Source organism: Hevea brasiliensis, chromosome 17 (assembly GCF_030052815.1).
Source record: "Hevea brasiliensis isolate MT/VB/25A 57/8 chromosome 17, ASM3005281v1, whole genome shotgun sequence".
NCBI classification, from domain to species: domain Eukaryota; kingdom Viridiplantae; phylum Streptophyta; class Magnoliopsida; order Malpighiales; family Euphorbiaceae; genus Hevea; species Hevea brasiliensis.
In genome coordinates, this window is record NC_079509.1 from 53,951,070 (window position 1) to 53,964,389 (window position 13,320).

Consider the following 13,320-nt stretch of genomic DNA (forward strand, 5'->3'; position numbering starts at 1 on the left):
ATAATTTTAAAGATGTTAATTTATTAGAAAACACATTGTAGAATTGGTAATGAGTTTTAGGATTGTTAGTTTGCATATTGGAATCAAATCAATATTAGAATTACAATTGAATAAAATAAAAAATGAAATGGTAAATTTTTATTTATGTTTGATTTATTACAAAATTAAAATTAAATATATTTTTAAGATATTTAATTTAATATGAAAATTAATGGAAATTATTTTTAAAATTTTTTATTTTAATTATTATATGAAAATATAACAGTAATATTTTTTATATTTTTAATTTTAATTAATTATAATATTAGTTTCTTAAATTTAATAAAAAAACACAAAAATATTTTAAAAATATATTTTATATTTTTAACTAGTTCATTATAATTTTTAACTAGTTTATTTTATATAAAAATGAATTTAAATATTTTATGAGATTATTAAATTTTTAAAATATAAATTATTAATCAAAATATTTTTTATATAGATTATTAATTAAAATATATAAAATTAAATGAATTTAGGCTCTTTTAAGTAATACTAATAATATTAGGATTTAGAACAATTTCAAATAATTGAAAATAAATTTTATATTTATCATTATATATAAAAAATACTTTAATTCGGGCCTTTTTATTTTCACTTATTCAATAACCGAATGGAGATTAAGCAAATCATCTTACCAAACGCTAGGGTTGATAAATTACGACACAGCTTTTGAAACGTACCAGACTTGAACTAGCTTCAGCACATCTAGGCATATAGCCAGCAAAACCTTATCAGTGTAAGGAGACTAGGCATCATCGTCGACCCATGTACATTTAAAAGGTTATATAAAACTTCAAATAAGTGTGCAACGAGCCCTCCATGCATACCCATTACATGTGACAATGTTTTATTAAGTGTTTCACATGTGAAATGGTTTTATGTTTTATTAAGTGTTTCAGGAGCATATATACCCTTAAGGACATATTCCTCTCATAATTAAATGAGGTCTACATCATAATTAAATTTTTATAAATATATGATGAATTAGAATATTTTATAATTTTTCACATCACATGTAAAAAGTGTGTATACATAACTTATATGAAATTTTATATTTTTATAAAATTATCATAATTTTATTAAGAATACATCATATTTATTAATAATGATAATTTTATTAAGAAGTGTATCATATTTATTAATATACCTCTACTGTTTAAAAATTAAGTTAATTCAATCATTTTGCTTTTTGATTTTTTGAACAATTTAATTTTTTCATCTATTTTTTCATTAATTAATTGTTAAAGGCATTAAAAAAAAATCTAGAATGCATATAAAATTTTTAAAATGCACTATTAATAGTGTTTTAAAAAACGTTTTGGGGTTTTTTTTAAAAAAAATTGGAAAAAAAAATGGTTTAAAATGTCTCTTTAAATAATTATTTTTCCAGGATAATTTTTTTTAAATGGTGATATCTTAAAAATTTTACATGTATTTTAAATTTTTAAAAATTTTACACACATTTTAAATTTTTTAACTTCTTTTAATGGTTAACTAACAAAAAATGTTCATATCAAGTACTGCTGTGCATGGCGTTGATGGATCCTTGAGGTGATTCCTTTCCTCAATGTGTCTTTCTCATATGAATATTGGCCGCTTTCTGATTTTTTTTTTTCTTTTTTTGAACAAATACACTCCATTAAACAGAATGGTCAGCAAACAAAAGAGCCTGCAAAGTTGCAGGAGAATACAAGAACCAGCTATTTTTCACATTCATTTTTGACATTTTCAGCTGCTTTCTACTTTCTGAGATTTCAGTCACCTTATGAAAGTTCATCTGGAGCCAGAACAACCTTGTACAAGAAAATCAAATAACCGACAACCACCTGATACAAAGTCCTGACCAAAGCAACATTTGTCAAAAGTTTTTAGTTAACCTCTCAACTGAGTTTTCAAGAAATTATCAAGTTGAAGGCTTCAGGTGATTCCTTTGCCACAGCTTGCCAATACATTTTTTGCGAATCAAATAATGTAACTCGTCAAGGACAGCTCATGGAGCTCACTTAACATCCACTCCTCCCCAGTTTGACCACTAAGGACTATAGCCCTCGTCCCTCCGACAACACAGGTACTGTGTCCCCAAGCAAATCTTGGGGGTCTCCCAGGTACATTTAGAATCCTCCATGTTGGTTTCTCATCTGTTGGGTCAAGGAGGTACAGTTGCGAAGCAGAATGAAGACCAGCAACAGAACCACCAAAGATTACGATTCTACCCCCTGGAAGACTCACAGCTACATGATCAAGCCTTGGAGGAGGAGCTACACCCCCAGGGTTTCCAGAACCTGGCATTCCACTCCCAGTTACACACCTCCAACATGGTTCCTCCTCACTTAGATCCATAGTGAAAACGTCACTCGAACGAAATCGAAGGGGCCCACTTTTGGCCAAACCCCCAAACATCAATATTTTCCTTCCACCATAAACTGAAAGAGTGTGACCTAGCCGAGAAGGCGGGGCCCATGCTACTGGAATCTCCCTCCAAACAGGTTTTTCCATTGATAGATCAAGCAGAAATGTATCACTAAGAAGTACTCCAGAATCTGCACACCCGCCAGAGACTATCAACTTGGTGCCATCAAGAGTGCAGGAACTATGCCATGATCGTGGGAGTGGTGGAGCCAATCCAGAAATCTCACGCCATGTTGGAGGTTTAGCATCCAAATCCAAAACAAAGACATCATTAAGTAAGCCTTGCCTTCCACAACCTCCAAAGACTACCAAACGAGACCCGTTAACACAAGAAAGAGTATGACCCCACCGTCCAGGAGGAGGGGAGCTCACTTGGACATGTTGCCACTCAGGATTGCTGGAGTTCAAATCCATCACAAAGGTGTCATTCATTGGTTGCATGTTAACACCCTCCCCTCCAAAAAGGACGATTCGATTCCCTACTGCACAAGCACTAAAATTGCACCTTGAGGGTTCAACTGCACCTCCAACAGTTAGCTTTCTCCAGGCTGCTGCTTCAAGAGTAGTTAATTCTCTTGCAAGGCGACCCCATCCAAGTCTCTTTGCACCAGGCACAGTCTCTATAGCACGAGTAGTTTCACTACCCCAAGCATTCTGGCAAACCATTCTCCAAAGCTCCTCATTCTTAGTCAGCTCATAGAGTCGCGTACAGACTGAACCTACAGATGCAATGTCTCTTGGTGTCAAACGTGAAAGTATTTTGATAGACAGCACCTCATCACTCAATTGCAGTATCCCACAAACCCCGCGATAAACACTGCAGTCCCGTACTGGGATAGGACAATAAGTAGAAAAACCAGAACGAAATCGATCAGCTGATTTTGCATGCTCCTTTAATGAAGAACCCGGCACAGGACTTAGATCAATAGTTGCTTCTGTGAAGAATTGGATTCCAATAACATGAGTTATTGTTTCATCATCTCCATATATTGGAGTAAGCTGCAACCTGTTCATTAGAGGAGATCCATCTTTTCTGAAGTTCAATAATTCACCTTGAAATTCAATGCCCTCCTCAAGGTGTTTTCTTATTTCTGCAACCACTGTTGAATCCACCGATGAATGCCTTCTTTTGGCAAATGGACCTCTACATTGCAAGAAGCGGCTGTTGAAACAAAAAAGGAAAAAAAAAAATTAGCACCTAAGCTGTGATGAACAAGGATATTCAAGTTCTTTTGGCAAATGGACCTCTACATAGCAAGAAGTGGCTGTTGAAAAAAAAAAAAAATAGCACCTAAGCTGTGATGAACAAGAATATTCAAGATCATAAAAGCTACCAGTAATAGATAGATAGATAGATATAAAAGGGGGGGATGGACATTGTTAAGAGAGAAATACAGAAAAAGTACAATTACATGCATTCCTACAAAGTAATCCGCCACGGACTAGAAAGATCCATACAAAATATATACACACCCAGACTAACTTATAGTCATCAAACAATGCACAATTCTGAAAACGAAAAACACAGATATGAATACACTACATGCATATCATTTCAATAACTCTCATAAAGTAAATAATAATATTTATGAATACAATGATAATAAAACAACAGAATATTGTACAAAGCAAAAGGGAAAAAAAAAAAAGGAAAAAAAGAAAGAAGAAGAAGATACATGTATATATATATATGAAAAGCCTTCATAACTAGAGCTAGAAAAAGGAACCATAATTTAGAAGAGTCCAAAGCTCTGTTAAGCCAGCCATGAAAACCCTGAAATCTGTACATTCCTAGTCCATTTTAATACTCTTTACTACTTAATGTTAAGTTAGAAGCAATAAATTACAAAACAGCTCAGAAACTTACTGATTAGAACACACAATAATGACAACAAATGTATAGAGCCCTAAGCCCCTCAATCAAAACATTAATATAGACCCTGAACAGGAAGGGAAGAAAAGTGTAATAATTTTCTGATGTTTCTTTTGATTTGTAGGAGTTTTAACCTTGCAATAGGCTCCGGTTTGAGGCTTCCAACTTCCAAGCATAAACTTTATGAAGAAAAAGCTACAGGAAAGAACTAACTACAGGTCTCTAAAGGAAAGAACTAACTACAGGTCTCTCTTTGAAGGATCGTAATTGTTGAATTTTCTGAACTTAATGCGAATCCTATTTCTGCTGGTGCTAAGGTATTAATACAAAATAACTGATACATTGACCCTGTTAATTAAACTTTTCAAACTTAAAATACAGAATTTAGTACTTAATTACAATACCTTCAAATTTTTAAGAAAACTAAATATCATCACAGACATTACAATATCTGTAATGGCAATTGCATTATGTAATAGATGTGCTGTCAGAACTGTTGTTTTTCGTAATCTTGAAAACAAATTTATAGAGCCCCTTAGTCAAAACATCTAATAAATACCCTGAACAGAAAGGGAAGAAAAGTTTAATAATTTTCTCATGTTTCTTTTGATTTGTAGGAGTTTTAGGCTTGCAATAGGTTGCAAGTTTGAGGCTTCGAAGCATACACTTTATGAAGAAAAAGCTAAAGGAAAGAACTAACTCCAAGTCTCTTTTTCAAGGACCGTAATTGTACAACTTTCTGAACTTGATGCAAATCCTATTTATGCCAGTGCTAAGGCATTAATACACATTAATTAACTGACATATTGAACCTGTTATTTAATCCTTTCAAACTTAAAATACAGAATATAGTACTTAATAACAATATGTTCAGATTTTTAAGAAAACTAAATATCACCATAGACATTACAATATCTGTAATGGCAATTGCATTATGTAATAGATGTGCTGTCAGAATTGTTGTTTTTGGTAATCTCCCAGTTGTAGCCCGTACAATTGTAGGAGTTCAATGATAACAAGGGGCACATTTGGTTCACTTCTAAAATAGGATTGGAAATGGTTGTTTCCTATTCCAAGATTCTTGTTCCAATTTCATTTTTTTAGATAATCAAATATAATTTAATGGAAGTTCTAAAATTTATACTTAAGGGCCCTGCTTGTTTCATGGAAAAATATCTTCATACATAACATTTTCCACATTTCTAGTATTTGAGGCACTTCAAAGATTGGTAAGTGAAAAATGTTTTCCTAACAAGAAAACTAAGCCATTTTCCAGACTATTAGCAACTCACAAATCACAAAAAGACAATAATGTATAAGGAAACTATAAAAGCACATGTTGACTAGTCCACAAACCACTGCTAATTGCCTATGACAAGCACAACCTTTTCTTTTTGTTCAGTTTTCTCTCATATAAACTATCAATAGAAAAATATGGCATTCATGTAGATCCCAATATTTTCAGTCATTTGTTAAACAAAATCCATTTGATTTTTAATGTTGTTAATAAACAACAGAAAAAATAAGTGATTTTTCCAGAAAATGTTTTCCTTGTAAAATATTTTCCACAAAGAGACCATAGCCTAAAATTGAAGATTTTTTTTCACCTCAATTAAAGTTATTCAAATATAAAAATATAATGGAACATCAAAGATCAACGTTTACTCCTAGTCGTCCATGGATACAACATATATCTTGCTGAAAACAAGAAGGTAAACAATACACATACAATAAATAGTAAAGCTGCATGTATTTCTTTTCAAGTAAAAACGTGAATATAAATTCTCAAGCAAGGTGCAGGTTGGTTTAATTGCCAAATTAAACCAAACTAGAAAACCAATGCTGTTTTTTCACTATCATAGCCCAATATTGAAACAAACCTAAGAAGTGGAATGACTCAATTTTCTGCTTTATTTTGATTAAACTAGTTGAGAAACTCCAAAAATTCACCATTGAATGCATACCCTCCTAACATACATGGGCATCTTTCTTATAGAATGCAATGTTGCCAGATGTAAACAATACACCATTTAATCTCCATTAAAGCCTTAGATGGGAAAGACTGATGGCTCAAAAGGATTTAATGAATTGAGGGAGAAAAGATTGAAGTATAGCATCAACCCTGCATTTGGCACTATCCATTTATGAGAACTGGTTACAAATAAGGATCTTTGCTTTGCTACACTTTATTATGGTAGCCAAAACTAAAATGATTCAAGCCAACATGATAAAGTCACAGGATTATTTCCTTAAGCCTCTTCAAACTAAATGGCAAGATAAACATATAGAATTCACGTAGTTTTGATGAATACCAGAATAACATAGAAGAAAAGGGCAAATTCCGGCATGCTCTATAATGAATCCTAAAAATATTCTCTGATCTACTTTTGCATTAATTTGAAGGTAAATCATGACCTCAAACCAATAATCAATACCCAATTCATCATGCTTCACATTCACCACAAGATGGTACTTCATAATAATAGATGAGAGGGGAAAGAAATATAATTGCAATCAAGATTCTAGACGCTAAAATGTCACAAAAATCCAAAGAATATCTATGTTGTACTGTACATTGAAAAAAAAAGTAAACAACTCCTTAATATAAAATACCAGCTATCTTTTCCTCAAAAATTCACACTATTCTCTTCTTCAAACTTGTGCAGCACAGCCCTTGTTTACCTATGCTCTAAATCACTAACACATTCTCTAAAAGTCCAGTACCAGAACCCATGAGCCTGCAAGTCAATAATCCCCAAAAGTAGCTTCATTCAGTTACTATTTGCTGGAATAATCTGCCCATAACTTGAGTGTTTCTCCATGCATAATCACATACCTTTTCCTTACCCTCAAGCATCTCTAAACCCAAATATTCCCTAGCATTTATTCCCCTCACCTTTTCTGGTAAATTTTCATCCACAATTGGGCTCACAGTTAACAGGTTCTGATTAATTTAACTTGCTATGCATTCAATGTTCCACTAAGAAACAAACATCTTTGATTTCCAAATTAGCCTAACAAATATTAAACCTCTTCAAGTACATTTCACAAACTACAAAAATCAGTGCTTTTCATGAGCATCAACAGGCAGATTTCTCAAACATGCCATAAATTATAGCTCAGTTCGTGTTAGCAAACAAATGGATTTTTCATACATGTTTGTGTATGTCACAACACAAATGACAAGGAAATTTGGCCCCTAATAAAAATGCCTAAACTCAAGAAAACTAATGACTTAGCTTGTGCTGTGAACGAACTAACAACAACACAAAAGAAGAAAAAGGCCAAAAAGTTGCCAGCTTCTTGAACTAATTGAAGCAAGCATCTGTTTTAGAGATTTCAGAAATGAGAAAACCCAAATTTTCAGTAGGGGCTTTGATGGCCTGAGATAATGCAAGCCATATTTATAAAATATTAAGAAGTATTTAAAATTATCCTATTCCTTTCTTCTAGTTACCAGAGTCTAAGCTCGCCTACATCAGTTAGCAAAACATTAACTCTACAATATTCATTCCTACACTAAACACAAAAACCCTACATCTGAAACCCAGGAGCCCCCTGAAATATGTTGAAGCAGCTAGCATTCGTTTCCTAAAAAAAAAAACCCAGAACAGAAGTGGGTTTTCAAGAACCAACGCAAAAAACAAACTAAGAAACTTAAAAAAGCAATCACATCATCAAAATGAGCCATTTCTCACCCAATTAGGAAAACCCTACACTTGAATAAGCTATCTCCTAATACCCAAAAATTCAAGGGAGAGCGAAAAAAAGGAACGCTAACCAGTTACGCCCAAGCACTTCCTCAGCTCGATAGCCAGTAGCCATCTCAAAAACAGTGTTGACATAGATAATAGGATGGTCAGGCTCTAGCGCATCAGTGACAATGAACCCACAAGGCGCCGTTTGGAGCAAATTCTCAACAGGGAAAGGGAGCGGACCAGCAGCACCACCAGAATCAGCATCATCGTTAAGCGTGAATCCGTCATCCTCGTCCCCACTGAGATCCGAATTACTATCCCACTCCATTACGAGAATCGAGGCAAAAGGGAAAAAATAATCTAACCCATGAATGAAAGAAGCAAAAACTGACAAAAAGAAGAAAAGGGTTGGAAGAGAATTACAAGGATCAAAATGGATTTTACAGAGGAGGGAGTGCGAAACAGTTAGTTGTGTCCAAAGTGCAAAGGAAATCAAGATGGCGAGACAACGAGTGGCGGGCAATGTTTGACAACATAGCTATTTTTAGAGAGAGAGAGAGAGAGAGAGAGCGGGTCACAAATTCGCCTATGGCTTGAGTTAAATTCGAGTTGAAATTTAAAGCCTCTTTATGGAAATAAAAGTTCGATAAGGAAAAATGATTGGAATTATAAAAAATAAATTTATATCAATTTATAAGAGAAAGAAAATTATTATTTTTTTATAGATTTTTTTTCATATGGAAAAAAGAAAAGAAATTAGTGAATTATGTATTTTGTATATTTTAATAAAAAGAAAAATAAAGAAAGAAAATTATTATATTTTTAATATCATGGTAATTTAATAATAATTATTAAATTATAATGATCATAAATTTTATGTATATATCTATAATAAAATTAATTTATGAATGAGTTGGCTCACTAACTCATAAACGAGTCGACTCACAACAATATAATATGTATATCTCGATAAAATTTTTAAGATATAAATTATAAACATGAGTAAATTATATGTGCCAAATCGAAGTGTGCAGAACATAAGTCACAATGCCCAGTTTTAATCGTCCGAATAAGCTACTAGTTGACTGAAATCAAGCTGAAAGCGTCTGTATTTCTCTCTCCTCCGGCATTGATTTTCGGTGCTGTTGTTTGGGAATGGAAACCTAAGGGAAAGGGAATACAGCGTTGGCATAAGTAGGACCATTCGAAATCCGAAACGTCGAATTTTGGCTAAAAAAAGTAGTGCGATTTCTCCTTTCTCTCCCCTCGATTCAAGTTGTTGCCATCACCATTTAACGCCTCACTCACCTCTGTTTGTATCATCAGACATTGAGATTGCCAGTGGAGGAGGCACAATGTGTGGCTATTTTGGGTGGTTGCCGTAAAAAGAAAGAAAGAGAGGGGGGAACTGTCAAGGAAAATGGGAGTGAGAGCGAAGGAGGTGGGGAAGGGAAGGGACAAGCGGGGTATTTCAATTTTTTATTTTTTAAGATGATAATAATAAAAACGAAAGGCCGACAGTAACCTTCAAACGTGTTGTAAGGGAAATAGTGCTATGGAGAGGAGGAAGTGTACAAAGGATGCGAAAAGAGTTGTGCTAATATTAATAATATATCACTATTAATTATTTAACACTGAATATATTAATAGGCTTAAAATTTAAATTAATGCTCATACAATATATAATTTTAAAAAAAAATAAATTATTATATTTTAAAAAAATTTATTTTATAATTTTATTGTAGATGTGACAAAATTTTCCAACATGGATATGAAAACATTTTAAATATTTATATATTATGTTTCACTAATTAAATTACAATATTAATTACTGATAAAATTTTATTTTTTGGTTAAGTAATTAAATTAATATTTTATTTTATATATATATAAAATAAATACGTTGAGATAAAACTTTTATAATAAGAATGGGATTGAGAAACCAACTCCAAAACCCTTATCCTCTCCCTCCAATTAGGGCTGAGAGATTTCGGTTTAAACTGAAAAATCAAATCGAACCAAGTCAATTTGGTTCAATCAGTTCAATTTTAAATTTAATCAGTTCGATTCGGTTTTACATTATAAATATTTCAGTTATTTCAGTTCGGTTAGGTTTTGAAGAGAAAAAAATCGGTTAAACCGAGCCGAACCGAATAGTACTTTATATGTTCAAATTGAATCAAATCGAACCGAATCAATTTTTGAATTGATTTATTTTTATGAGAAATTTATGAATTATATTTAATTTTATATATATTAATTACTTAATTTCATTGACTAATGGTTATTAGGTTCAAACCAATGTTAAAATTAGACCAAATAACTTGAAAATAAAGTCTAAATTAAAAAATCAATCAAAAATCAAAACTGATCGATTTAAACCGAACTGAACCCAAATAGAATGGTTCAATTCGATTCGATTTTTTACCTATTTCGATTCGGTTCGATTTCTAAAATATATAATTCGTTTTTTTATAATTTAATTCAATTCGATTCAATTTGAACCGAATGCTCACCCCTACCTCCAATGTAACACCCTCACTGTATCCATTCCGTACATTCTACTGTTTCGATGACTGGTGTCGGTCAGGACAGCTAGAACGTTTAGAAAAATATTTAAACTAAAGTGAGGAACCATAATTAACTCAAATATTAACAAGAAAAATGTAGAAAAATTTTAGAAATAAAATACAACCAAGTTCAGTGAGCCAGTGCTTTAGCGATGGGTAACCCAATGGGAAGTTGCGGTCCTCGTAACTAGTAGCCTTAGACCTGGGAGAAAATTTATAAAATAGTTTTTGGGACTCCAGAGAAGAGTCATTGAGGTTTCTATGGCATTAGAATGTCAAGAAAATGTTTAGAAAAATTTTTCAATCGGTACAGACAATTTTAGTCTGTTAAGCCAAACAGAGGGCATTTTGGTCATTTCGTCTTCAGAGATAATTTTTAACCAACTTGTTCAGTTAAGTAAATAATTATTATGACATAAAATGTGAATAAATATTGCTAAAAATTAAATTGAAAATGAGTAGAGAAGAAATGAAAAGAAAATGAAAGAAAATGTCAATTATGATATCACATAATATCACTAAAGCACTCCCACCCAATCACATTGTGACATATGTCCATAAACCACTTAAAAAGCATAAAATGGGCTGAAAATTTGAAGAAACCAATCTGTTTCTTTCCTTTCCCATTTCCAGCCGTGACTCTCATCTTCCCTCTCCCTAACCCATTCCTCCATGAAAGCTTAAGGCAAGCTTGAGACAACCCACCAAATCACCTCTAAACCCTAACTTCTCTTCATGAAAAATTATCCCTACCACTAGAGCAAGCCTTGGACAGTAATTTGAAGAGGAAAAAGAAAGGTTTTGGCAAGCTTGGGAGTAGCTCCAACAAGGTTAGTGACCAATCTCCTTCCATTCTTGTTTAATTCATGTTTATTAACATGAGATAAATGAAAATTGTAAGAAAAACAAAATAAAACTTATGTATATTCACCCCTACAATTTTGGCAACTTAGGGGTGGTTAGAGTTTGATGAATTTACTTGAAGTAAAGTGTTTATGAGCTGCCCATAGCATGAGATGAGTGCTTGAACATGTAAGAGTAAGTGAAATGCAAGTGTGATGCATGAATGAACCTTGAAAATGTGGACACTTGAACAACATTAGGACTTGCTCATGTAATGGTATATTAACATTGTAATGGTCAATTAGTGACCATTTGAATGTGTGTAAAGAGGAATTGAAGTGAGTAAGGATGTTGGAGTTGAACCTAGGCATGCTGCCCTTGGTGACCTGCAGGACTGGTTGTGAGTCTAGCAGGTTTGGGCAGCTATAAATGGAGTTGTATAGGTTCAATTTGTGTAAGGCCAATTGGATATGAAACTAGACACATCATTGCACAACTTTGGTGAAGAAACCCTACCCAGAAAACCAAACCAAGTTGACCTAAAAATTGCCCTAATCTGGGTGACTTGCATTCTACCTGGGCAAAATGACCAAATGAATAGTATTTATTTATTTCGTCATAACTCAGTGTAGAAAGGTCCAATTGACCTGAAATTTTACCAGTAAATAGCTGAGACATAGACCTACAACTTTCATGAAGAAATAAAACCCAAATTTTGATCATAACATGTTCAAAAACTGATCTACAATCAGTGTACAAAACCTGCAGAATTGGTTCTACCCAGAAAAATCTGGAAAATTGCAATCCGGCCAATTATGGTGTTTAGGCCACAACTTGAGCTAAAAAACTCCAAATTGAGTGATTTAAAAAAAGAAATGTAACTAGATACAATAAGGAACAACTTTCATGAAGATAATTTTATCAAATTCCTACTGTACAAATGACCAATGAAACAGTAAATTTTGTGCTTGAAATCTGAAAATTGTGAATAACTAACACTAAGTTCTGAAATGGAATTAGCAACCAATGCCAACAACTTTGGAATGCAAAATGTGGTATGTTGGTGATATTTGAACCAATATACCTATTATTTGTGAAAAAGTGAACATTTTAGTTGACTAATGAAATAAATAGTAACCTTACATATAAAGTATAAATATTCAAGAAATGACTTTGTAACATGCCCTAGTAAGCCTAATGTAATTGGTTTGAATAGGTTGGCATGCCAATAAGGTTCTGATAGTAGTACTGCGTATGATGTATGGCTCCATGCCATTCTGTGATGATAACCTATGGCTATACTGATTATGATGTTATATTTGGCTTTATGCCTAATTGCTTTTATGGCTTATTAGCCATTTTGTTTGCACACCGGGAGATACATTGTGACCGATGGTGTGACGGCCCGAGGTACCTGGTACCCAATGCTAGTTTATCCATTTATCCAGTCCGGTCAAATTGTATAGGTTACTTGGGCATGGAAAAGTATAACTGTAATTGAACTGATTATTAAAGAAAATAAGGAAATGAAATATCAAGATAAAGATCAAGAGTGATTACAATAAAATATAAAGAAGCTCAAAATCATCAAGAAAATAATTAACAAAATGCATGAAGAAGTTAATATCATAAAATGTAATTAGCCTTCGACTAAACAATAAGTTAGTAAATATTCATTTCTTATGAACACAATAACTATGAAATTTTTACTTTTATTTGCATATTATATTTTCTTGTATTATTGGCACCACTAAGCTTTATGCTTAGCGCTTCTCTTTTGCAATGCGTAGGTACTGAAGATTTGGACAGAAAGCCCAGTAGACCACAGACTGGGTAAGGCCATTCACAGTTCTGCTTAGTGTTCATGTCACCTCATAGGCTACAG

General features: G+C 33.0%; 1 protein-coding gene across 1 annotated transcript; it reads right to left on the minus strand.

The window, feature by feature from the left end:
- Positions 1–1,730: 1,730 nt before the first annotated feature.
- LOC110648409 (adagio protein 1) lies at positions 1,731–8,612 on the minus strand. The gene is made up of 2 exons (XM_021802628.2): positions 8,106–8,612; positions 1,731–3,613 (listed from the first exon to the last, which is right to left on the minus strand). Exons 1-2 carry the CDS (start codon positions 8,348–8,350, stop codon positions 2,005–2,007), a joined length of 1,854 nt encoding a protein of 617 aa, XP_021658320.2. The 5' UTR covers positions 8,351–8,612; the 3' UTR covers positions 1,731–2,004.
- Positions 8,613–13,320: the final 4,708 nt, after the last annotated feature.

Excerpts from the sequence above, each read along its gene's own strand:
- LOC110648409 (XM_021802628.2), bottom strand. The coding sequence starts at position 8,350 with ATGGAGTGGGATAGTAATTCGGATCTCAGTGGGGACGAGGATGACGGA. Across the intron at positions 3,614-8,105 it reads GAAGTGCTTGGGCGTAACTG|CCGCTTCTTGCAATGTAGAG; the intron begins GTTAGCGTTCCT and ends TTGTTTCAACAG.